At 39.9% G+C, this 27510-nt stretch overlaps 1 protein-coding gene across 4 annotated transcripts in view; it reads right to left on the bottom strand.

Moving 5' to 3' along the window:
- The window catches only part of Ambra1 (autophagy and beclin 1 regulator 1), a 181753-nt gene that overhangs the window by 89411 nt on the left and 64832 nt on the right, over positions 1 to 27510 (bottom strand). For 2 of the 4 annotated variants that reach the window (XM_021182585.2, XM_021182598.2), the window contains 4 exons: positions 20733 to 20819; positions 16211 to 16390; positions 2391 to 2471; positions 1579 to 1679 (listed from right to left, as the gene is read on the bottom strand). In XM_021182585.2, the coding sequence (XP_021038244.1) occupies positions 1579 to 1679; positions 2391 to 2471; positions 16211 to 16390; positions 20733 to 20819 (449 nt within the window). The remainder of the gene's footprint in view (positions 1 to 1578; positions 1680 to 2390; positions 2472 to 16210; positions 16391 to 20732; positions 20820 to 27510) is intronic. The other 2 variants (XM_021182592.2, XM_021182606.2) reach the window with 1 other exon arrangement.

Genomic DNA, 27510 nt, shown 5'->3' with positions numbered 1-27510 from the left:
TATGAAGTCCTAACATCTGGCAGAGAAACTCCTGAGGACTGTGGGGTTCTGGAATTTTATGTTAGGTCAAGGGGAAGACCAGATCCTATGGCCTGCCAGCTGCCAAAACAGCATTGCAATAAAGTTGGGCATGGTGGTTCAGGCCTTTATTCCCAGTTTCAGAAGGAAGAATAAGGCAGATCTCTATGAGTTCAAGGGAAGGCTAATCTACAAAGCAAGTTCTAACCCAATCAAAGATATACAGTGAGACTTTGCCTCAAAACAAAACAAAAATTCCCTCAAATACCTAGGTTTAGAGATGCACACCTACCTTTGATCTCAGCACTTGGGAGTCAGAGATCAGCCTCATCTACATAGCAAATTCCTGGCTTGGGGTACATAGTGAGACTATTTTACATTTAAAAAATGAAAAGAAAAAGAAAGGGAAAGAGGGAAAGAGGGAAAGGGAAGGAAAAGAAAGAAAGGGGGGATGGACAGACGGATGTGGGTGGAGAGAGTGTATCTCTGAACTAAAGCTAACAGTGTGCTACATTCTGATAGCCCCCCAGTGAAATCTTCACACTGGCTGCCTTTCTACCTTTAACCATCACACAGCCCAGGTTTTCCAGAAAAGAATGCCATTTAAATTTTTCTAATAAAGACCCTTTAAATATATGCCTAATAGAATTCCTTTTCTGTCTTTTCAGACATAATTATATAAATTGGTGGTGAAAGCGATGGGAAGGTGACAAAAAATGCAATGAAGAAACAATCTTCACCACAAAAAGTAGATTTCTGCTTTGTTCCCTTTTCTAGAGACTGTCCAAAAGCAGCTGCACACAACGTCTCAGAACCTGGTCACACCATGCCTCTATGCCCTAAAACATGGGTCACTAAAGGGACCCCCTTATCATAAACCACTGCAGCAGAGCTTGCCCAACCTCTCTCTACGCTGTGGAGTTCTGAGCTGCCTCCACAAGTTTCCTCCCTCCTCCTTCCTCATACCATTCCAGTGCCTGGAATCTCCACGGGCTGGCAGAAGCAAATGGGTAGAGACCTGTGCATGAGGCTCTTAATTAAAATCACAGGATCTAGCTCATGACTATCTCACCAACTGAACCATGAACAAGACACCTTTATCACCCAATTAAAGCACAGCCAGGAGTTACTTATCTATATTAAGAAACAAACGGTTTTTAAAAATTCTCTTTCTGAGACAGTCAGTATGTGAGCCTTTAATCCCAGCATTTGGGAGGCAGAGATTTGTGCATCTTAGTTTGAAGTTAGCCTGGTCTACAGAATGAGTTCCAGGATAGCTAATGCTGTCTTGGGAAAAATAAGTTTTTTCCCTTCTTCCCTGGCTCCCCCCTCCTTTTTTGTTTGTTTGTTTTCACAAAAGGGCCTGAAGGAAGTAGAACTTGACAAGAGAAACAGTTTCTCAGCTGTACTGATTCTTGTCTGGAGGTAAGAAACTGCATCTTACACTCAACAGACTTTCAGCCAATGCTAAGAAACTGTCATATCAAAAGAGGGGAAAGAGGAAGACTTTTTAGCTTCCTGCCTTTCACAATTTCAAAATCCAAAGAAATATTTCCTTACCTGCCAGGACCCTGTTAACAGAAGAATGAGTAGCCAAGCCAGGCTGTCCACGTTCATGAAAAATCCCAGCATAAGGCAAGTACTCAGGCAGCAAAAAACGCCTGTAAGAGGGAATCACATGTCAAAAGCCAACTAAAGACTACCAAACAACAAAGGAGAAACTACAGTCTCAAAATCGTTGTCTAAGTAAGGCTGGGCATAAATGGCATGGTTTATAAAGATGGGAGACTAAGGAAGGATTGCAAGTTCAAGGCCAGACTGGGCCCCAAAAGATATGTTATAACAAAATATAGCCTAAGTGATATACTAACTAAAAATCCATAAAATCTATAGGATTTGTCCTTTTATAAATGTGTGACTCCTTACTGACCTTCTTCTAAAGTAAAGTTAGTCAGGAGTAATGCACGCCTTTAATCCCAGCAATCACAGGCACAGCAGGTAGATATATGAGTTCCAGGCCAGCCCAGTCTACATGATGAGTTCAGGCCAACTAGAACTACAAAGAGAGACTCCGACAGACTTTGAACAGTATGCTCTTGGTGCCATTTTTCAATCTCTAGGCACTGTGGCTAATAATCTCCCATCAAATGTTTAAATGGTAGGACCAGAATATAGAAGCTAGGAAAGAATTCTATATATGGATAATCCAAAGGCCAGAAGTTGGTGTAGCTCAGGGGCAGTGTGCCTCTCTAGTATGTGCAAGGCCCTGGGTCCCAGTACCAGCTCTGTAAAGCCAAAGTAATCCAAACACACAAAAATGAAACCTTAGACATTCATCAAGGATCCGTCAATACTTACAACCCAGTTCTTACCTTGGAACAAATCGTCCAAGTGAAGGTGCAGACATTCGGGCATTTCGGGGAGCTCGGTGCCTAGATCTGTCACCATTGTCCCTGGAGAAAACAGAGAGACTACATATAAGACAGTTACTGAAGCAGAATTATTCACCTGCCACCAAAACTAAGCATCTGCAAACTAAAGTCCTACAATCAGGAAAGGAGTCCAAAGTAAGCAGTTACCTATTGGCTAACTTAACTAATTCAGTACCCAAAAGCAGGTCTGAGTCAATGTGGTCTTTGAACTCTGTAGTATCTGAAATCTTAGAATCTAGAAAGGCTACATAAGAATTTATTCTTTCCTTTAATTTTTAAGGCAGAGTCCCTCTATGTAGCCCTGGCTATCCTGAAACTCACTGTGTAGACCAAGGTGGCCTAAAATTCAGAGATCCACCTGCCTCTGCACCCTGAGTGCTGAGGTTAATGGCATGCACTGCTACATCTTGCCCAGGAATACCTTTTTCTTCATTTGACCCCCTTGGCAGAAAGAAAGACTGACAAGAGAGATGGGGGTTGGAAGCTAGAGATGTAATTCAGTGTGACAGCTCTTGCCTGCCTGGCATATGCAAGGTCTCAGGTTCATTCCTTAGTATCATGAAAAAGGCAAGAGGGCAGAAAGACGGAAATAAGAAAAAGTCCACAGTTCCTTCTTTGAAAACCTGAAAACTGGCCATGATGAAAAATGCACTCCTAAACAAAGTCATTTGATTAAAAAATTTCATTATAGATGTTTAAGCACCATTTATTAAGTGCCTGTTAAGTTCAGTGTTGTTAATGTCATCCTATTTAATCTCTAGCTATTCCATGAGGTGTTATTAGTCTGATTTTACATAAGGAAACTAAAGAATCAGACAGGCAAATCCAAGGTCACAGGCTAGAATGTAGTTGATGATTCAAGAAAGAGCTTTGGATCTCTTCACTGCATTTTACTGTTTCCTACAAGAAAAGAGGAAAGGAACTTCATGTGGCTTAAGTTTCCAACACATCAAAGAAACAATAAGCTAAAGGGCACTGGCTGGACAGAGCAGTTAATTAGCTGCTTAAACAACTCAAGAAATACATGAACCTCTGAAAGCCTGACTTGGGACATCTGAATTCTCTCTTTGAATTATCTTCAAATCAATGAGATAATCTACAAACTAGCCCTGGAACCAACCTTAAACACTTTGGCTTTTAAGTGGCCCACTGGGAGCTGTACCAGCTAGAAACAAAAGCTTTTAAGGGTTTTCACACATTAAGAGCAATCAATACCAAGGCTATTGAAAGCTGATCCGATAGAAGTATTTGGGTCCCCCATCCCAATGAAAAGATACACTCTTGTTTTCCGAAGATATTGTATTCTGTTGACTTGAAACTCTGGGTATAAAAGGAAGGATAAGGAGAAAGACATGAGATTATACAAGTAGTAAGAAGGAAGGTACAATTTATGAGAGATGGGGGTTTGGGAAGGTGGCTCACTGGATAACAAGTTTGCCATGTAAGCATGAGGACTGGAGTTCAGATCATCAGAAGTCATATAAAAGCTGGGCTTGGGGGCTGGAGAGATGGCTTGGAGGTTAAGAACACTGGCTGTTCTTCCAGGGGTCCCGAGTTCAATTCCTAGCAACCACATGGTGGCTCATAACCATCTACAATGAGATCTGGTGCCCTCTTCTAGCCATCAAGTCAGAACATTTTGTATACAAAATAAATAAATCATTTATTATTTACCAAAAAAAAAAGGGGGGGCTGGGCTAGTATAGAGGAGCTTATAATTCTAGGACTGTGGAGGCAGACAGAGGGTCCTAAAGGCAAGCTGGCTAACTAGTTAGGTTAACCAGATTCAGGGAGCTATGGGTTCATCAGGAGACCCTGCCTTAACAAAAAGTGAAGGAACAACCAAGGAAGATACTCAAAATCATCTTCAAGCCAAACGCAGGAGCGTGTGCACACATCCTCCTCAATAGATGTCTACATCTACATCTACATCTACATCTACATCTACACAGAGGTACATAATACACATGTACACACATCCACATATACACATATACACAAATATATCAGAAGCTGCATAAATGTAATTATTGCAGAGCTCCTAACATGCGCACAAAGAAGCTGAATATTAAACAAATAAGACAGCTCTCAATATTGTTATTTTTCAAATATATGATTTTGGTTATGATATGTTAAAGTACCAATTAAAAGTACAATTTGAGTAATGACAGCATTTGTTATTGTGAATTTATTAATGATTGTAAACAATTATCATGAAAGGCGTTTAGAAAACATTTTAAAGTTTAAAAGTGTGCCATGGAAGGAATATAGAGAGGCCCCCCAGGCCTTAAAAAGACTGAAAACAAAGCTAGATAGCAGCATTATAGGTTAGATTCTATCCCATGGCTCTGGACTGAGCTGTTCTTCCTACAAATCACCTGTGGAGCTGACACACGTTCCTACAAGTCCATAGATCCACTTTTTCGGGTAACATGGGACTATTATCTGTGAATACCAGATATGAAGGGCAGGGTAGTGGACAGTACTGATGAGGTGCAATGCTTTTTGAGAGAGCATAAAGCCTGGTGAGAGATAAGGATGACAAGTGACAAGGACGAGTGGGGAAATGTTTGACTCTTACAATACATATATCACAAACCTCTTTTTGCTATTTTAAAGCCTAAAACCTAAATGCAGCTATTCTTTCTATCTTAAAAAAAGAGGGAGTAGGGGCTGGAGAGATGGATCAGTGGTTAAGAACACTGGCTGCTCTTCCAGAGGACCAGTGTTCAAGTCCCAGGACCCACATGGAAACTTACAACTGTCTCTAACTCAAGCCCCATGGGATCTAATAGCCTCATACAGACATGCGTTCAGGCAAAACACCAATCAATGCTTATAAAATAAATAACATTTAAAAGGGGGGCAAAAGTAGTAATTTTAGTGCTATAATGTGCACACATGCGTGCGCACGCGCACATACAAATACACTAAAGAAATGGGGAGGGTGGGCTGAAATACAGCCACAGGTAATAGCTTTAAAATGTTTAGAGACTACTGAAATATGATATAGAAAGGAAAAATAAGATCAAGTCAGGTATGGTGAGACATAAATAGTGATCCCAGCACTCAGGAGACCAGTCTGGGCTGCATAGTAAGACCCAATCACTAATCACAGAGAGACAGAGACAGACGTAGGCATAGCTAGCTCAGATATAGGTACATTCTCAAACGGATGGCATTAGGGAACAACATACAAGTGAGTGGAAATCTCTATGCAGGTCTTAATCTTAGCATCTTGGCTAAAGATGGGTAAGCAGGAGCTGAGTAGTAACTCACAGCTGCAGGTAAGCCTCGGAATTCAGTGTTAGGACTGCAGCAACAACAGAGAAAAAGGACAGCACAGGAACCAGAATGATTAGGAAAATATAAAATATGAGAAACACACAAATGAGATGTTAAGGGAGAAACCAGCAAAACCTTCTAGGAGAAAACAGCATGAGAGATGAGCAGCACAAATGGTTACTAACAGGATAAACCTTGAAAAGAAAGAATGTGTCAAGGTAGCAATGATCAGAATGTCCAAAAGCCAAAGTGGGTGACAAGACGGGAAAATAATTTTGACACAGCTCCAAATAAACTAAAGGTGAGAGAAATAACTTTTTATTGCCTAGAAAGAACGGGGTTTGGAGGTGACTGGGAATAGAAGAACAAATTTTGTGCATGGGGGATTTGAGAGAAAGATAATGACAAAAGTTCCAAGAAAAGACCAAAGGAATTAGATGCACTTAAAATAAGATATTTTAAGAAGACGAGGAGCCTGCCATTCACTTCACTGCTAACACAAGGTCAGCAGAAAGCAAGCTGCAAGAGTTTAGAAAGCAGTGAAATAAGTCAAAACGGAACGGAAGATAATGCCAGATAAACAGATCTACAGTTGGTTGACATTAGCAATAGTAGCAAGTGCTAAAAACTAGGCTCTAACATAAGATAGCCAACAACCTTTTATGGGAAAGAAATGAAGAACAAAGTTCGCAAATATGCTAGTACTGTCTTTCTACCAAGAAGGACTACTTTTTAAGAAAACATCAGAGAAATCCTCATCAATTTTAACATTCACAAGTTGCATTCAAGACAGCAGGACAGAAACTGACTGTACTATTAATGGCCTTCCCAGTTGCTGAACTCTATGCATCTTTGATTAACTCTCAGTGGGGTATTTTGGCGGCTGGGGGAGGGGGGGGCGTGGGGGGGATGACTAAAATTTTGTTTCAAATTATTTTATAAAGAAAAAAAAAAAACATCCTTCAAACAAGCTTCTAAGATGTGTTGAATGAAAGGCAACACATCTCCAGGACAAGAGAGAGACAGCAGCAATCTGCTACATGTCCAGGATCAATAGCTTCAAAGAAAGACCATAATTTAAAGGAATAAAAAATATTCCTACAGGCTGTTGTCTGAGCCCTGACCAGACAGTCAGGTTGTCATTGTTCCTCAGTGACAAACAGCTCTGACATGAGCCTTGAGGATGAATCTATTGCATCAAAAAGCTCAAAAGGTCATTGTCTTCCCAACGGTGTTGTTGATTTTGCTAAATATTTAAAAAGAAAGTCTAAGAACAAATATCAGAAGACCTACTTAGCATTTCTGTCTCTGAATGGCACAGTGATCTTGGTCAAGTCCTTTTCTTACTAGCTCCTATTAGAAACTGAGGCACAACCTCTATTTCCAGAGACAACACTTATAAAGGTCTTAAATTTTTGTCCCAGCTGACATCCTTTGTAAGAAACCTAACAGTGCACGTCTCCCGGAACAACAGAGCCTTAGTTTTCTCCAAGGAAAAGTAATATGAGATAATTATAATTTCCAAATTCTTGTCCTCCCTTATTCTACCTCCTAATCTCATTTGCCTATATTATGCAAATTTATATTCATATTGTGCATTTTCTGATAAAACAACATATAAATCTAAGTGGTAATGTCTTCCTCCCTGTATTTCCTGGCTGTATTTTTCATTCTTTCTGTCTGTGTTTTTCCATTTTCCGCCCAGGCACAATCTAGATATATTCTACTTTCCTTTGCTCATTTCTTATTCTCCATAATCCAAAATAAACATTCATAATGTACTTTATATTTTCAGAAAGAGAAGATTTCTTTAGCTGTCAAGCAATGCTACACATTTCTAAGCAACAGGTGGTAATCCTTGGTAAAGAAGTAGTAGTGTATAAGTAGATATTTTGGAAACATATTGAGGCTTGACAAGCACTAGATAGCTTTTCCCTCTTCCTCTTCAGGAGGCCCTCTTACTTTGTGAGAATTCTCATTATTTTCTCTTTGCTGAGTATCAAGGAAAATCTTCTAAGGCAGTTAACACCAAGAGAGATCCAAGAACCTCAGGGTTAAAAGAAGCACCAGTGTTGTTCAATTTCCTTTGCTATCAGACACTGGGACCTTGGGAATAGGACTTGTTCTCAAACTAGTTCTTCTACATCAGTACACTTTCCAAAGTAGGCCCCCTTAGCCACTGTTTTTTAGAGTTTGCTGTCTAAATTTTAAAAAACTGAATAATGGCTGTCCCAAATACATACAAAATCCAAACTTCTCAGTTAGATGTTCCAAGCTTTCTACAGCAGAGGCTCAACCAAGACTAGAACCCAGTCAACAGAGCTAGCAACAATAATAAAAGATTCCAATTCCAAGCAATGATGTTCTAAGGATCACTTGTTAACTTACAAACACTTACTTCAAAATGGTCTCCAGTAATAGTAATCAAGACTGAGGAAGAATTCTATTTGGAGAAGTAGATGACATGGCTATCTTTTCAAAGACATCCACAAATAGGCCTCTCAGTCTTGGAAAACATCAAGTAGGTATGCTTGCATAGTGACCTACACTTGTAATGCCCCTACTTAGGAGGCCAAGTCAACACACAGTCCAAATTTTCTGCCATACATTGCAAGCCCTTCACAGTTCTGAGTTTTCTGATCTTTCTCAATCACCAGCACACTACAGCTCTACACAGAGGCTTCTGAATAAACCTTAAGTAAAATCTGTTTCTGAGCTTTTACTTGCTCTTGCCTTTATCTAGCATATTCTTCCTACACCATCCTCCTCACAGATTCATCTTTCAAAGTCCAGGGGGTGAGGAAATGGCTCGGTGGGTAAGCACTGCTACGAAAGCCCAACAACCTGAGTGTGGATCCCCAGAACCCATGTTAAAACTAGATACACTGGTAACTGGTGTAGAATCCCAGTGGACCCCTCTAGGGAGATAGGCAGAGACAAGAAAATTCTCAGAAACTCAATCACCTACGTTGGCCATACAACTATGAACAAAGCAGAACCAAGGTCAGGTAAGGTGAAACCCAATACATCCATGCAGTGGGATGCAACTCTACCCCACTATGCCAACAACCCACGCAATTTAAAAACAAACAAAACAAAAGGTAGTCCTATTCAGTCTTCAAAAACCAAGCTCAAGCCATGGAGTCTCCCATTTTTCCAAAATCTATTCTTCCTTCCTGCAGAGCTGGTCAAACTCTTTATTTTAAGTCACAGTCTCTCTTCACATATGTACTTTTTACTTTGTATTTTATTGTTTATGTCTATCTGAGTGTTTGGCCTGCATGTTTGTATGGACACTATGTACATGCAGTGACCACAGAGGCCAGAGAGGCACTGGCCTGTAACTGGAGTTATAAACAGCTGGGAACTGCCATGTGGGTTCTGGAAACTGAGCCAGGATCCCCTAAAAGACCAGCCAGTGCTATGGACTTCTGAACCATCTTCCCAGCCCCCCTTCATATACTTATATAAAAATCTGATCATTTTATTCTATAACTAAAATGTTTTAATGTCACCATCTTAATAGGATAAAGCTCATCTCAAAGGCACAAACAACTCTTAAGATCTGCACTTCTATGACTCCCAAGGATCATCTTTTTGGATAGATTTGAACTTTACAGTGACTAATATAGTTGCATCTATCAAGAATCAAGAAAAGCCACTGTCAAAATAACTATGCTTTTCTTGTTTTGTTTTGCTGTCTCCTAAGTTTAACTATTGAAAGACCCTATTTTTTAAGACTGATGCCTGGCTACAGATGCAATTTGCTGAGCACTTGCCTAGCAGCCTACAAACAACAACACGTGGATGTTGTTTGTTTGTTTTTAGAAAAAGGGTTTCTCTATGTGTAGTCCTGGCTGTCCTGGAACTTGCTCTGTAGACCAGTCTATTTTTAAACTCACAGAGATCTGCCTGCCTCCATCTTCCAAGAGCTGGGATTAAAGGTGTGCACTATCACCTCCCAGCAAGAACAACATCTTTATAGTGCTTTACAGTGCATCTTTACACTTCTAAAGTTTATATGTGAAAGGAAGAAATAAAGACCATTTCAAAATAATACAGCTATATCTCTCTAAAGATTTCAGATGGCAAAAGCTGCCCTTTTTCTTGGCTCTGAATTATATTTGTTATTAAAGACAAGTCAAAAAAATAAAATAAAATAAAATAAAAGACAAGTCAAGAGCTCCTACAGAAATCCTGGAACTTCCTAGCTCAAGAAAAGAAAGTAAGAACCAGTACTACTGAAGACATGTGGCTTCTTTGATGGAATTCCTAGCCAAGATTTGAAGTAAATGTAGGAGTCTCATTCAGGATTATCACCTGAAATGAGAAGCAATACTTATGTGGTTTTTAACATATTTCCTTTGCCAAAGACTGCACTAAATCTCAGTTATACCAAAAGGGCATAGGAAGAATAGTAAATTGTAAACTAAAGGTCAAGAACTTTTCCTGTCATATTCAGCCAGATGTGAGAGCTGACAGCCTTTGGAACTCTTCTCAGCTATACCAAACACAAAATTAAGAACATTTAAGCCACAAGATGCCTAGCAAGGGGAGCAGAGAAAGAGAAGCCCAGGCAGGTGAGGTGGTACACATGCTTATAGTCTCAACTACTGGAGAAGCTTGGGTGGGAACATTACACAAACTCCAAAGTTTGAGGTCTGCCTTGGAAATATATCAAAACCCTGTCTCAAAAACAAAATGGGGTAGAGAGTTGGCTCAAAGGTTACTAATACTTAGTGCTCTTGTAGAAGAAAGACCTGAGTTTAATTCCCAATACTCACAGCTAACCACTTTTTGAAACTCCAGTCCAATGTTCTCTTCTGACTAGGCATACATGTGGTACACACATATATGCAGGCTAAACACACATATGTATAAAAGAATAAAGTAAATAAATCTTTTAAAAGTATTTATTAAAAAGTAATTGAGCGGGCTGGAGGGATGGCTCAGTAGTTAAGAGCACTGACTGCTCTTCCAGAGGTCCTGAGTTCAAATCCCAGCAACCACTTGGTGGCTCACAACCATCTGTAATGGGATCTGATGCCCTCTTCTGGTGTGTCTGAAGACAGCAACAGTATACTCATAAATAAAATAAATAAAATAAAATAAAAAATGAGCATGGTGGTACACACACCTATAATCTCAGCACTCAGGAGGCTGCAGCAGGAAAATCAAGACTTACAAGTTAGCCTAGGCTACACTAGTGAGACTGTCTATAAATAATAACAAAGGGCCCAACTGTGATCAGGTAACCTACCTAGCAGGCAAGAGGCCCTAGGTTCAATTCCTACTACTGTTCCCACCCAACCCCTCCAAAAAAAGAAAGAAGGGAAGAAAGGAAGAAAAGGAGAAAAGGTAGAGTAGAGGAAAGGGAAACAATTCTAACTAACCTGGAGACTCTATCTTAAACTGAAAACTTTAAGGTTCTCACTGAGATGTTCCAAGTACAGCCCAGTGTCAAAAGCATGAATAAAGAAGGGGTTTATTCTCTTCTGTGCTAGCAACAGTCTTTAAGGAAGTTCTTTGTGGCTTCTCTAGTCTGAAGCATCTCTAGTTCTGTCATTAGCAAGCATCGGATCAGAGTTTTTACCCTTTGCCTCAGAAGGCAAAGCAGCTACAAAAAGAGGTAAACAGGGCAGGGAAATGAGCTGGGAAAGATTCTAGAATCATAATTAGAATAACAGATAAAAGAAAGAAAGGTTCAAGACTAGCTAGAATCAAGGGTTAGTGAGATAGCTCAGCAGGTAAAGCATATAAAATGTCCCTCAGAGCCGGGCGTGGTGGCGCACGCCTTTAATCCCAGCCCTCGGGAGGCAGAGGCAGGCGGNTTTCTGAGTTCGAGGCCAGCCTGGTCTACAAAGTGAGTGCCAGGACAGCCAGGGCTACACAGAGAAACCCTGTCTCAAAAAACCAAAAATAAATAAATAAATAAATAAATAAATAAAAATAAAAATAAAGACTAGCTAGAATTATCATAAACACACACACACACACTATTCTCTTGCAAGTCTTAGCAACTACTGGGAAAAAAAGCACTTTTCTCAAGCTTTTTTTGTAAGCTACCTGTCCTTTATCTAATGGGCAAGTTATAAATTAAAATAGGATTTTTGTTATGCTTACATGACAACTACATTCAAGAAAGCAGTCTAAGCTTTAACATAGGCAGACAGTAATGTCAATAGGCAGACACACCTTTACCCTGCTTGTGAACTTTATGCAAAGACAGCTAGCTGAAGACTTCAAAAAAGACCTGCTGACAGCAAGTTTCTGGACATCCTATTTGTACATTTTGATAAACAGTGGGATCCTGCCATTTCAATCTTCAACAGAAAGAGATGAATGACAGGAGAAGATGCATGCTAGACTACAAAAATATAGAAAATTTAACCTGACCAATTTCCAAGGGCAACCTCCCAGAAGATAAATCGGAAAGACCTATTCCACAACAAGTATATGAAAGGACCCAAATATAATTGTACATCACTGCTAAAAGGTTTTAGATCTTTAGACAATAAATATACTTATTCTTGTTCTCTAATCTGATACATCTCTGATATGGTGATATCCTCAGTCAAAGAACAACAGATGAGAATGATTTATTAGCCCTCTTGTTGGGTCATTAAAGGGATTCAATAGGCTGGAGAGATGGTTAAGAACACTGATAAGACTGCTCCTTTGAAAAGTCCTGAGCTCAATCCCCAGCAACCACATGGTGGCTCATAACCATCTGTAATGGAATCTAATGCTCTCTTCTGGTGTGTCTGAAGACAGCTACAGTGTACTCATATAAATAATAATAAATAAATAATATATTTTTAAAAAGGATTCAGCAAAAATTTTAAATCTATTATTTATACATAAAAAGATACGCAAATAATCTACATCTGTATGCAAATTATAAATTATATATTATATATTATATAATGTATAATTATAAATTATACATTAGCAATTGCTACATATACATATGAGGTGGATACTTTGGCTATAACTATATATACTATATATATATGCTTATATATACTATAAATATAAGTAGTTAAAAATTATGCATATGAACTCTAGATACTTTTTGATGATGAAAGAAAACCAAAGAAGACGTGATCTGATTTCCTGGGGACTTTATACATCTGGATAAAAACTGCTCAAGAACAGTAAAATGAATCTATGACTTAGAAAAAGGGAGAGTGGGGCTGGTGAGATGGCTCAGTGGGTAAGAGCACCCAACTATCCTTCCAAAGGTCCAGAGTTCAAATCCCAGCAACCACATGGTGGCTCACAACCATCCGTAACGAGATCTGACTCCCTCTTCTAGAGTGTCTGAAGACAGCTACAGTGTACTTACATATAATGAATGAATGAATCTTAAAAAAAAAAAAAAAAGAAAAGAAAGAAAGAAAAAAAGAAAAAGGGAGAGTGGAAAGGATTATATGAGGCCTTACAGGTAAGATTGTGATATGCTCAGAAAAAAACAAACAACCAAACAAACAAAAAAAACCAATAGAACAGTGTCTCTTAATGGTGTTCATTTAGGCAGATTCCAGATCACAAAAACCTTACCTGCTTCTGTATACTAAAATAACTATCATTTTAAAATAACTATAAAATGACTATATAACATCCCCCCCACCCCACCCCATGCATAACCCTCTATTCTGAGGGTTGGAGATATGGTTCAGCAATTAAAAGCAATTGTTGCTCTTGCAGAGGACCTAGGTTCAGTTCTAAGCACCCACCCACATGGAAGCTCACAATGTCTGTAACTCCAGTTCTAGAAGACCTGACACTCTAGTCAGATCTCTCTGGGCACCAGGCACCACAATGGTCACAGATATACATGCAGGCAAAACATCCATACACATAAGTTAAAACATTATTTAAAAAACTAATATCCCAAACTGGGTGGTAGTGGCACAGGCTTTTAATCTCAGCACTCAGATGGCAGAAACAGGCAGTTGGATCTCTGAGTTTGAGGCCAGCCTGGTCTTCAGAGCAAGTTCCAGGAAAGCCAGGACTACACAGAAAAACCCTGTCTCAAAAAACAAGGAGGGAGGGAGGGAGGGAGGGAGGGAGGGTTAAAAAACATCCTTTCTAGTTATGAAAGCTAAGGAATAGGATTATGGCAAATAAATTAGAACAGGCTGCTACAATCCCTAGTTTCTGCCTCTCCCCTGAGCACTAGAGACGAAAAGGAACAATTACAACCAGTAGTACTCAGCGTATAGGACCAGAAGGAGGACAGAGAAGATAGAAAAAGAAGAAACAGGTGGCAAGAGAGTATCAACCTCTTTCTCTAGAAGACCTGTACTACTCGTATGAAGGTAACTGAGTCATAGCTGCTATCAAAAGCAAGATTACAGTTTATACCAAAACTATCTTCCAAAAGGCAAACACCTGGACAAGGACATACAGGTGGGGCATTGGGGAGACTAGGCCATGGCTAATAAAGACACCGAGGAAAACCCTGCTAAGCTGATGAAGGAAAGGTAAAGAAGGCAATGTAAAACCAGGTCATGCTGAAGCCCAGGGAGATGATGAGAGCACAGGTGGGTTGGGGGAACACACACAGAAGGCAGTCTGACAGAGGAAAATCGAGGGGGAAGGAAGGGGAGAGCGAGGAGGTGGCAGCAGAAGAAAGGGAAGGTAAAATGAGAACAGAACATTTTAAACTAACCCAGAACTCCATTGTGAAGGACAAGTCACGAGGCAGGGTACAGCTGAGAGGCATGATCCCCACATCACACCACTGGTTGAGAGGCAGTTTCAACTTCTAAGCATGCATAGAAAGAAGAGGCAAGGCAAGCCAGAGTCCAGAGTCCAGAGTCCTAGAGCACTGCAGAATCACTGAACTAAAGTCACCCAGGTTTTTCAGCAGTACTACAGTGGCAGTGGCCTCAGTGTGTTTCTCTCTCTCTCTCTCTCTCTCTCTCTCTCTCTCTCCCTCTCCCCCCCCCCTCCCTCCCTTCCTCCCTCCCTCCCCCCCATTACTCCTCACTCTGTGTGTGTGTGTTTATATATTTGCAGTGCTGAAGAATCAAACACAGGACCTCACATGCTAAGCACGTGAATTACATTCCAACCCCATTGACACGTATATTTAAACTCCTTCCCTAAAAGGACCCTTGTGCTAGAAAAACTACTACATCTCCAGAATAACATACATCTATCTGGCTCCTTTCACTGTTTGTACATGCAGCCATCTTACCCAGGAAGACAGACAGAAAATAAGGCATGCTGTGGGTCAGAGGTGTTGGGCTCCTCTCAGGGATTACTGACAGGACCAGCACACTCATGCTCCGTCAGCTCCATGCTAAACCTGCATTTGTTGAGCATTAAAATCTTTTTTCAGACTACTGTATATTTTTCCTTTTGCTTCCCAGGATTCAAATGTTCATGTGTTCACCATAAGCATCAAGAAGGCAAGCTGGCACAAAGGTTATTATTCCATAATATCTCAGATCTTTCTGGCAAAGAGATCAAATATACTCTATAGCTCTATTGCAAGTTAGCTTGTGAGGAACCATTCATGCAGCTGCCAAGAGGGAAATGGTTAGGGGATAGGTAAGAACCCTTAAGATGCCAGATCTACCGAGGCATGTCAAGAAGGGCAAAGGTGACTGTCATATTCCAGTAAAGCCATCGAGTGGGAGTTGGGGGAGAGGGAGGGAAATGCTTCTTTTTCTTTTTTTTTCTTTTGCATGTTAAAAAAATGACAAAATAAAAAATCAAAGCAAAAGCCAAATGTCTAATTTGATACAAGCTAGGAAAACTCAATTTCAAGCTGGAGGCACAATAAATGGCTAGAAGGTCAGGAATAGAATATCTGAGAGGCAGAACTCAGCAGTAGTAGGGCCGGAAAGCATGGACTCTGGAACTTGGGGCTGGCCCTGCTCTTAGGCCTTGTCCTTACCCCACTCACCAACATAAGGAAACAAACAAAAAAAGAGAAGGGAGTGGAGGAAGAGGAGATGCAGCATCGGCCCAGCTGACAGTGGCATCAAGGAGTCACTCCTCAAGCCAGTACCTTAATCTGACAGGTGGGGCTAGGAGCAAGAAGACTAAATTGAGGCAAGAGAGTCAGATCTCAAGGAACAGTTTATTCAAGGAAATCTATACTTATAATGAAACTTAAATTTACACCTCTACTCTAGTTAAGAGAATAAGCACCAAGCCTCCTGCCTCCTTTGTCTGGTGTGTGGTCAGGAGAGCAGCAGCCATCCTCTTTCCACTCCGGCCTGTGGCCCAATGGGCTGTCTCTTCCCAGAGGCTCTGGTGAATCGGCAATGTAACTCCCAGAAATGGGAGTGCTCTAGGTACCTAAAACTCTCTGAACCTCATCCTGCTTTGCAGCACATAAATAATTACTTAGGGGTTAGAGGCAAGAATGCTCACCACTGCTACAGAAACAGAGGCCAATTCAGAAGCACTCTTAGTCTGGGAGAAAGAAAGAAGCAAACTGAGAATATACTTACTCAAAGTCCTCAAATTCCAAGTCGGTTCCCTCTACTGATGGACCCTGGTTGTCTGAGGAAGAAGAGGAGGTGGAAGAACGAAGCCGATTCTGTTGGTAGCGCATGGAGCGCTGGCGAATACTGTCTCTCCTTGAGAGATACTGGATCATCCTCTGGGCGTAGTATGCAGCAGGAGATAATCTGAGAGAGACAGAGATAGACAAACACAAACTAGCGCTAATGTAGGGAATACTGTGAAAGATAGAAAAAGCCAACTTTCCCATGGCATCTCTCTGCTGATACAGCTCTGGATATACGAAAACTATAGAGCATTGAACTGACCAGGAGGTGTGTGCTGTAGAATAATGTGTACCACACCACCCCAGTGCTTCTGCTCTGAGAATAGGCAACTAGGCCATGTAACCAGTCATCTTCTGATCAAGAGTGGCCCCTTCCCAAGAGGATTATCACTGGGTCTTTCTTCCTTCTCAGGCTCTTATGGAACCTGGCTTAGCACTTAAGGGTGTCCTTAAATATTTCTTCCTTGCTCAGTGTCCATACACAAAGTTTAAGAAATGAAAAAGACCTTAGTAATCAAGTCTGGATGTTTTATAGATGAAAAAACAAGCCAGAAGACGGTATAACACTTAGGTGATTAACAAAGGTACCCAGAGGCATCCTCTTTACCAGGACTTCTTTCTTAGCTCTCTGAAAATTTCTAATATCACACAATTCTACATATTCCTCCTTCCCCTTCTTAAGGTTTTCCTCCATCTTTACAACACTGTTCTGTAATTAGAGACTATAAACTGAGGACAACAGAAAAATGTCTTATGTGATAGTGTTAAGAGACTGCTAAACCAACTGTAAGACTTTAAAGAACTCACAATGATGCAAGTCCACTAGTAAATTATATCACACAGAAATACACAAGAATATAAATGAATGTTATATAAATTACATGAGAAAGTTCATTTGCAACACTGTCATCAGTGGGGAAAATCCAAGAAACAACCCAGAAACCCACCAACAGATTTAAGTAAATTATTTCCATACAGAGAAACACCAGGAAGCCATTAAAAAGAATTGGCTGAGCACAGTGACATAAGCCTATACTCTCAGCACTACAAAACTAGAGCAGATGGATCAGGAGTTCAAGGTCAGTCTCAACCACACAAGTTTGAAGTTAGCTCGAGCCTTTTGAGACCCTCTCTCAACATTTTAAGATGTATGTACATGTAACAATTATACTTATCTACTCATAAGGCAACTCTTCCAAAAGAAAAATGTAAAATAGAGAAAGGGTTAGTGAAATACATACTGTCATTCATACACACACTTCTTTTTCTGCATTTAAAAAGAAGTCATAAACCTAGTGTTACAAACCTGGGAGATTTTACATTTTTATAATGTTCAGATATCTAAAAAGGAAGGTGTGTTTTGTCTTCTTTTTATTGAGAATACTTAAAAACTGACTTAGAATAGCTGTATCTAAATGAAATAAAAGTATTTATTGTTGGGTACACCTGTGTGACTTTAATCTCAGCTACTCAAGAGGCTGAAGAACCTCAGCGCAGGTCAGTTGGGCAACTTATATTAGTAACAGAGGCACCGCCAAAACTGCAAACATCTTGCAGTTCCACTTCCAGTACCTTTGATACTTTGTTCTCAGGAGTTCTACCTTCCTAGGCTAAAAGAGATCTTGTAGTCAACTGCACTGGGACCTAAGGCTGACATTAAAATTGTCCTTTGGGCCAGTTATCAAATAGAATTCTCAAGGAGCTAGCTAGTAATCACTGGAACTCAAAAGTTTACATGTTAAAATAATATGCTGCACTGAGCACAATGACTCCAAATGACCTTTGTACAGTAGGTGGGCAGGGATGCAGAAGCCTGGATCAAACTAATCAGACAGCACCAACTATTTTCCAAAAGCCTCAACTCATGGCATTTTCACTATTCATAGGCTAGCTTGCCAAGCATTCAACCACTAAACACCAGACACTGCACACAAGTCAGTGCCTTCATGTTGTTCTTACTGTTACCGCATATACTAAAATATTCCAGCAAAAATTGAACATGGATTAAACGCAAAGAAATTAGACTAGGGAAAAAATATGTAACAGGAAAGAATTAACGAGAACTGATGTGGAAGAGAACGTAAGTGACAATAAGCACACCCATTTCTCAGCTTATGGATGGCCAGAAAGAACAGAAAAATATGGACTGTTACTGATAATGGCTGTAGAAATAGCACTGTTGCTGTAATATTGAATAAAGACTACCCTTTTGTATAGAGATGTAAGCACAGCATCACATAACCCCTAGTCGTTTAATTACGACTAAAGGAATTTCTTAAACATGAAACTAAATTACCAGTAGTACACATAAACAAATAAAGGAAGAGAGAATTCTGACAGTTTTGCCCTCTTATGTATCCAGGGGGAAAGGAAGGTTTCTGCATGTTTTAGAAAATGTCTCACAAAAGCTTTCCCTATCCGTATAATGTAGAACAGAACTAAGAACAGAAAGAAATGAGTTAATGTGAGGAGATGGTAGCAAATACCCTCCACCGAGCAGCCTCAGGACCATCCAACAACCAGGAAGTGTTTCAAGTGAGATCTTACATATCTAAGCCTTTCGCTAGGACAGAAATCAGAGTAGGAATAACAGACTGCATGAAAGGGCAGTATCTGTAATCTCTACATTCTGAGACAGAGACAGAAAGATCAAAAGTTTGAAACCAGCCTCCGTTGGCTACACAGTGACCTAGAGGTAGCCCAGGCTGTACATCTGGCCCTGTCTCAGAAACAAATCATTAAAGTTTCCCAGTCTAAAATTTCTGAGAATGAGATTCCTACCAATATCTGAAAGTCACTATGTAGAGCAGGCTGGCCACAAATTCACAGAGATCTACCTACCTCTGCTTCCCAACTGCTGGAATTAAAGGTGTGCACTGTCACAGCGTGAAAAGAAAGTGTTTATGGAAAGAAGTTGTGTTGAGTCTTTTATGGTTCCCGAAAATGTGAAACTTTCCCTTCCCTTTTTAAGGACTTGTATATTTTCCAACATAATTAGAGACTAATATTGCTGACCTTGCTTCAATCACCATCTGAATTGCCTATTTTTAACGTCCCCATCCCTCTCTACTGTCTGGATCCTTGGATTTGCTACTTCTGGGATATGGAAAACACAGTAAGAGGCCATGGCAAGTTTTTGTTCCACTACTATCTTGGTAAGAATGTGTACTACTGCAACAAAACTGTGGCAACAACAAAATCATTTACTATCTCTAGAGTCAAATTGGTCTTTAAAGACGTTTCCAGATAGACAGGAAAGCTCATTTAGTTTTATCTGGCCTATACTACTGACTTGCCTAGTACACCACTGTAAACTATCGTTTTCCTTATAACATTTTCTGATACTATTTAAATAATAGTCAAGTTAGCATTTTTCAGATCTCTAATAAGTCATCAAATCCAGCTATGACAACTACCTGAATCTGCTCTTTACTGATAAATATTGTAATACAAATTCAATGTTCCAGCTTTGGTTTTGTCATCAGTGCCACCATCAGCACTAGGGACTTCAGGATGGTCCCTTAGGCTCAAATGAAAAATATCTTTCCCCTAACTTTTAAAAATTTCAGGCTTAGGAAAATATTTGACTGCATGGATAAGGGAGTTTGCTGTAAAAGCGAAAGGGCCTGTGTGCAACTCTCCAGCACCCACGTAAAAACTGGGCATGACACAGGGATCTGTGACCCCAGCACTGCCAAGATACAGAAAGACAGATCACAGGTATGCCTAAATACAATGGCAAGTTTCTAGTTCAGTAAAAAATGCCGTCTCAAAAATGAACGATGATGTCATGGTGATGATGATGGTGGAGGAGGAGGAAGAGAAAAAAATGATAATGTGAAGAACAGAGAAAGACTCCAAAGTCTTCATGTGGCCTCTGCCTGTGCCCATATCACAAACACACATATGCATAACACACACACAAACACATACAGGGTCTTCAATAACCTTTCAAATGTCTTCTAAAACAGAATAAAGCAAGCATTTCAGTAAAATGACAATTTCATTCCATTATGCTTCCTTCATCTCTTCTTTGGGAAAGTGTCTAAACATTGACTTGATTTTATTTTACCCTTTAGATATTGTAAATTTGTTTAATATAACTATCTTCCCTACAAATAAAATGCTCAAAACTTTCGCTCTTCTTTTGGCTGTCCATGTGACAGCCAACAGACTCTTGAGTAGTAGGAAAGAATACCTATGCCCTCCACAGGTACCCTAGTGCCCCACTGACAGACGGTGAGTCCCAAAGGGCAATAGCTCAATTATAATTCTCTGTCACCAGAGATGCCATTCACTTACCTGCAACAATCCCCAATCACCTGAAACAACTGCCTCAATGCTGTGACTAAAGAGTAGCAGAGCACCAGGACCAGAGAGGCACAGATGGGGGTTCCCACAACTTGGCAACCCCAAGGGCCGCCCCTCCCCCCTCCTAGTGCCATTTCTCACTTTGGCCTTACCTCGCTGGGTCTGGGTAAATTGGGTGCTCTCTGGATCCTGCTCCATCATAACGGGATAATGAAATGAGGGAAGACTCCAGCAGCCTCCTAGCAGAGATTAAAAAGATGGCAATAATCCCTGTCAATTACCAACTCAGAGCTCAATCATAAGAGAAATGGGGGAGAGGTAAATAAGATCCCCTTCACAGCCAGCTAGCATCTATCTAGGGTGTTACAACAACCTAGTCATATAGAAACATTAACAATGGAGAGCTCCAGAGCTCCCACACTGGACAGGACCACTCTATTATGCTGAATGCTGCTCCTCAGTGAAATACAGGCAAAGGCAGCAGAAACACGATCTTATACCTCTTTACAGCTCCTTCAGCAGACAAATAGGCTAAAGCAACATAAGAGGAAAATGAGACATACAGAGAGATCATCACACATTTATCCTAGCAATTGGCTCCTGTACACCATCACAGTCCACTTCCTAATCTTCTACTCCTTCTGCTCTACCACACCCTTTTTGTGAGAAAGAGAAAAATTGGGATTCTCATAATAACGGGCAAAAACCTTTTCTTTTATTATCCTGCCCCACCATAAATTCCAGCTAATGATAGTAACACACATTTTATTAGGCAGTTTTTTGGGGTAGCAGGCCTTAGCTCACCCACAAGATCTACATACACAAGAACACTGGGACTAGAGACTTAAGTACATGGGCCCATAACACAAAACTATTAGGGATTCCCATGAGGCCTGTTTAAACTCCCAGGGGCTTCAAATCTCTATGTTGTACTAGACAGTCTTCCAGAGGCTAGGTAGGTAACAAGTGCCTACTGCATGTAGCCAGGATGAGCAATAAAAACTAGCAAACAGGAAGACTGGAATCCTATCACTCAGCAATAGCCAAATATTACCAAGCTACAAACTAGGCTCAGTATTGCTGGATTGTCTGATTTTGTACTGCCAAAATCTGGATTTCTGCATGAAATTTCATGGTTAAATTTTAGCAAACTTAAATACAGCAAAAGTTATTTAAATATTAAAGGTTATTTAAAACACATCCAATAAACAGGTGTGGTCCACAGGCTTCCTGGTCTACCGTACTACTTCCCAGCTCATTCATATATATTTATATTTATATACACATATATGCATAACCTTTCAAATGTAACCTCCTAGTGCAGAGCACATCTCAAAGGAAGTGGTCTCAGAAAAAAAATTGCATATTGTTCCTCTCCAGAAGCATCTTGCCTGGCTCTCCCAGGAGCAGGTCTCCAGCTCCCTGCCAGATTCCTCCTTAAACAGATCTGCAGGATAAGAACAGCAGCTACCCTTCCTTTCCAATTGAGTTAAGAAAATTCAGTGTTATTAAAACCAGCTGGCTTTAGGTATAGTCATGGGCAGTCACTATCCCAGCAACTGGCCCACAATGGCATTTCCAGTCACAGCCAAGGCAAAAAGAATTGACGTTAGCTTTACCCATCCTGCCTGGGACAAGCAACCATTAAACACATATTTTCTACTGAGACATAGCCCACATGACCAAACTTCAAAGAGCCCTAGCACTTAATAAAAAGAATACAATATAACCAATGAAGAAGGAAAGAAGGGAATAAAATACACCTTCTCTCTGATAATATCACTGTTTGCAACAGCAGAAATGTTGCAAACACACTTTTTTCACATTTCATTGTGTCATAAATTGGGATATATCTTAAATTATGCGATAAAGATTAACTAGCATGTTTGTTTCTCTTTCCTAACATCACAACAAAAATAATGGCATATCTAGATCTTTCAAATGAAAGACATTGTGATGGTTAGGGAAAGTCTGCAGTATTAACAAATCAACTAGACAAAAAAGAAGTCAGTTTTTGAGAAGGCTATTATACAGGTCATTTACTTCCTCTTTATAAAACCTTATTTCTTAGCTGACACATAAAAACATACAGGTGAAACATGTTTATTTCCTCAAATATTTTAACACTTAATTGAAAACTGTCAAAACTTGTCTCCAGTTTCTTAAAATATACAATATATTATATGTTATTATAGTTAAGCCCCCTGCAACAGCACTTTTTCCCCCTTGTTTGAGACATGGCCTATAGTCCATGCTGGCCCAGAATGAAAAATTGTCCTGTCTCTGGCCTCAAAATGCTGAGATTACTGACATCCCAGTAAAAACTTTTTGTTCTGAGCTATAACTTAAAGCCCACTGAGCAACCTACTTCACCTACATAGCACTAATAACATCATTCCCTGAGAGCAGGGTGAGAGCTGAAGAATGAAGCAAGGTCTAGGAACAGCTGCCTGCCTTTAGAACCCTAGAAGACCGTTCAGCCCAATACTACAGTGCTCTGCAAGTGCTGCTGAGTGTTCCTGACCTCTGCTTATTACTCTACAGCTGCTTAGCAAGCAGAGGGCCTTTGGTGAGACGGCTTCAGAGTGACCTGCTTTAGTGCTTCTGTGTAGAAAATGAACTGGATTAAGTTATGAAACAAATATTGCCCACTACCAACTATGTCAAGGCAGTGATGGAGCTCAGAGAGAGATGAGAAGGCTTATCAGGGATGCTAAAAGAAGACTCCTGTGCTGGAGAGATGGCTCAGCAGTTAAGAGCACTGACTGCTCTTCCAGAGGTCCTGAGTCCAATTCCCAGCAACCACATGGTGGCTCACAACCATCTGTAAAGGGATCCGATATCCTCTTCTGGGGTGACTAAAGACAGCTACAGTTTATTCGTCGTATATATAAAATCAATAAATAAAATTTTTAAAAAGAAGATTCCTAAATTTAGAACAATCTGGATTACACAATGTCAATTTTAGTGACTCCATTTGATATCTTGCATACTCCAGTTCCCATCCTAACTTTCTATTTTAATCAGGAAGACTTCTGGTAATCAGAATAGCATCAAAATGTTAAGCTTTGTACCAACAGACAATGCAATTGGACTGACCAGCCCTAGTGTGTGTATCTGTGTGTGTCTGTGTGTGTGTGTGTGTGTGAGAGAGAGAGAGACAGAGAAATACTTGAGAGAGAGAGAGAGAGAGAAAGAGAGAGAGAGACAGAGAAATACTTGAAATCAAGAGAGTCAATCCAGATAAGCAATGTTTCTTCACACACACAAATCATTGATGAGACAAATTTTCTGCAAGGAATAAAAATAGGCTTCTCCAGTTGATGTGGATTAAAGAATGAACCAGAGTTATGAGATGAGTAGACATCACCACTACCATGCCTAGGATCCTCAAAACATTCTCCCACCTAGTAGCAGCTCTGTGTAGGGGACGGAAGGATGGAGACTAACATGAGTAAATAGGATAGGGTAGCAGCTGTGCTCTACCTTCTTCTGCTCTGACACACAAATATGACTTGACTTAATAATCTATCACACAATTTGATAATATGAAATCAGGAAGGGCTGAAGGAAGGTTCAGTAAAATTTGTTCAGGCTTAAAGATGCCATTTCTTTCTGACTTGTAATCTCAATGTAGAAATATTTTACAGTCACCAAAACTCTGACAGAAACAAAGAACAAACAACAAACAAATAAACTGTCTTTTCTCTAACAGCTTGCCTACGTAATTCTCCATTCCAGTAGTGGATGAGTGAAGTACAAGGGTAATGATACCTTGAATTACTGGAGACCAGGAAGAAAATACTACAATTTGAGCTGTATGTGTAGCCATATGTGTAAAATACACAAGGACTACTTAAAAGCCTTTCACCAATAACAGCATTTTTTAGAAAGCTCAAAGGCCACTTCTCTATCAAACTAATGAGATGATTCAATATTTTTAAAAAACTTAATAACAAATATAAAAATATGAATATAACAATAGCTAACCATAAAAAATTTCATACTCAGATATAGATAGAACAAAAGAGAGTAATACAACAGATGTGGCAAAATCCAAGCATTTAGAGAATGTGGGTGAAGGACATTTGAGAATTCTTTGTATTATTTTTGCAATTTTTCTGCAAATTGAAATTATTTTAAAATAAAAGTCGAGCATGGTAGCTGACACCTCTGATCCCCCACCATTTTAAGTAAGACTGAGGCAAGAAGGCTGCCATGAACAGCCTGGGCCTCAGTATTTGAGACCCTGTCAGATAAGTAAATTAAATTAAAAGCTAGACATAGTGGTTCAGATCTGTGGTCCCAGCACTTACGAGGCTGAGGAGGAGAACTGCTATTGAATTCAAGGCCAGGATGGGCTTCAGAGTGAGACCCTTTGTCAAAAACAAAACAAAACAGCAAGACAGTGTATGCCTTAAATTCCAGCCCTCAGGAGTCAGAGGTGGGAGGATCTTCTTGTGTTTGAAGCCATCCTGATCTGAATGCTAGCTCCAGGACAGCCAGAAATACATAGACTCTGTCTCAAAAAAAGAAACAAAACAAAGACAAAAACAAAATAAAGAACCCCCCCCCAACAGAAAACCACAAGATATGAGCACGACAGTACATATTTAATAATTCCAGTATTCACAAGGTGAGGTTAGAAGGATCAGGGAAGGGTTCAAGACCCATCATGGCTACAGAGTAAGTCCAAGACCATCCTGGCCTATCTGAAACCCTGTCTCAAAACAAAAATAACAAATTAGAATCCTCAATAGTCAAGGGTCTAAGGATAGCTCAGACATGATGGCTGCCATCAAGCCTGACAACTGAGTTCAATCCCCAGAATCCACATAGTGGATAAAGAAAACGGACTCTCACAAATTGTCCTCTAACCTCCACATATGTAAAGTGACATGTGTGTACATGGATATACACATAAATAACTGTAATAAGAAAATTAAATCCAATATTTAAAATCTTTGAATTTTTAGAAATTTTTTAAAAATCTAAAAGGAAAAGAGGTAGCCTTTTCAAAGTAACATTTTAACTTTTTTTTAAAAAAAATATTTATTTATTTATTTTATGTCTATGAGTACAGTATAACTGTACAGATGGTTGTGAGCCATCATGTGGTTGCTGGGAATTATACTCAGGACCTCTGCTTGCTCTGGCCCAAAGATTTATTTATTATTATATGTAAGTACACTGTAGCTATCTTCCGACACACCAGAAGAGGGTCTCAGATCTCATTATGAATGGTTGTGAGCCACCATGTGGTTGCTAGGATTTGAACTCAGGACCTTCAGAAGAGGAGTCAGTGCTCTTACCTGCTGAGCCATCTCTCCAGTTCCCATTTTAAACTTTGTAAAAGTTTACTTTTATTTTGGTGGTTTGTCTGCTTGTACTTCTATGTGCCATATGTGCTACCTGCAGGAGCTATAAGATAGCATCAGATCCCCGGGAAGTGGAGTTATAGAGAGTTGTTAGCCATGTAGGTGCTGCTGGTATTTAAACCAGGGTCCTCTGAAAGAGCAGCCATGCTCTTAAGTGCTAAGCCATCTCTGTAGCCTCTATTTCTATTTTGAATTATGTGTATGCATGCATGTCATTATAAAGTATATACAAATGAGTGTAAGTACCCAGAAAAGGACATTGACTCCCCTGGGGCTGTGGTTTAGGCCCTTATAACCAAGCTATCCAATATGGTTGGTGGGAATAGAATTTATGTCCTTTGTCAGAGCAGTAAATGCTCTTAACCACTAAGCCATCTCTCCAGCTTCTAAAAGAGATTTTTGTTGTTATTTTGTTTTTTAAGGCAGGAAAAATGTAACCTCTATCTACATAACCCTGGCTCTCTGGGAACTCACAGAGATCCGTCTCTGCCTTCCAATTGCTGTTAAAAGCATGTATCACCATGACTAGCTTAAAAAATGTCTTTACCCTACTGTTCTAAAGCATGTTTGATAAATTCTAGGCTCTGAGTTGAGCTTTTAAAATAAAGTTTTATCACACACACACACACACTTTATCACATATGCATGTAATATATATAAAATCTGCAGCTGATTTGGAGGTAGGAACCAAGACAGAGTTGGATGCTACTGAGAGAGACAATGCCTAAAGCATTTACTACCTTTGAAGAAGAAGCTCTCCTACTTCTATTCCAAAGTACTTACTTACATAAAATTCTTTCAAAGACAGCCATTCAAGGTAATTCTAGCTACTCCTTTGGTTATTATAGGATGATCAAAAGTTAGAGGCCAGCCTGGGCAACATAACAAGCTCCTCGGGGCTAAGGTGGGAACATGATTGGAGGATACAACTCACTGTACGAGAGAGGGGGCCTTGTAAATCTGACTATGTAAAGGAGAAAGAACAGGACTGCAGGATATGGCTTACTGACTTCAGGTGTTCTAACTGCACCTCACCAAAATAATAAAAGATTATTAAGCTCTGCAGAGGGCACAAGTCAAATTGTAAAATTCCTAACATTTTATATGAATGTTCTCTCTGATTAGTATTATGAACATTTTCAAGAGGTTCTCTGTTTCACATGGATCTTTGATAACAAGAAAAAACAAAAACAATAAAAGAAAACTCTGGGGTGAAATGTGGTCAAGGAATATGACACAGATTATCCAGAAGAAAAAGAGAACCTTCAGGTGGATCTGGTGGCACGTGCCAAAAATTCCAGCACTGGGCAGGTGGAAGGAAGAGGGTCATCTTCAGGGTAGTATAAGTTGGAAACCAGCCTGGACTACAAGAACCCCTTCTTAAAAACAAACGAATATTCACAGTCAGCTATTGGATGTATCACAGGGCTCCCAATGGAGAAGCTAGAGAAAGTATCCAAGGAGCTAAAGGGATCTGCAACCCTATTGTTGGAACAACATGATGTACTAACCAGAACCCCGGAGCTCTTGTCTCTAGCTGCATATGTATCGA

Source organism: Mus caroli, chromosome 2, assembly GCF_900094665.2.
Source record: "Mus caroli chromosome 2, CAROLI_EIJ_v1.1, whole genome shotgun sequence".
In the NCBI taxonomy this organism is placed as follows: Eukaryota; Metazoa; Chordata; class Mammalia; order Rodentia; family Muridae; genus Mus; species Mus caroli.
Note: the sequence above shows the minus strand (reverse complement) of the source record. Positions and strands in the feature narration are given on the sequence as shown.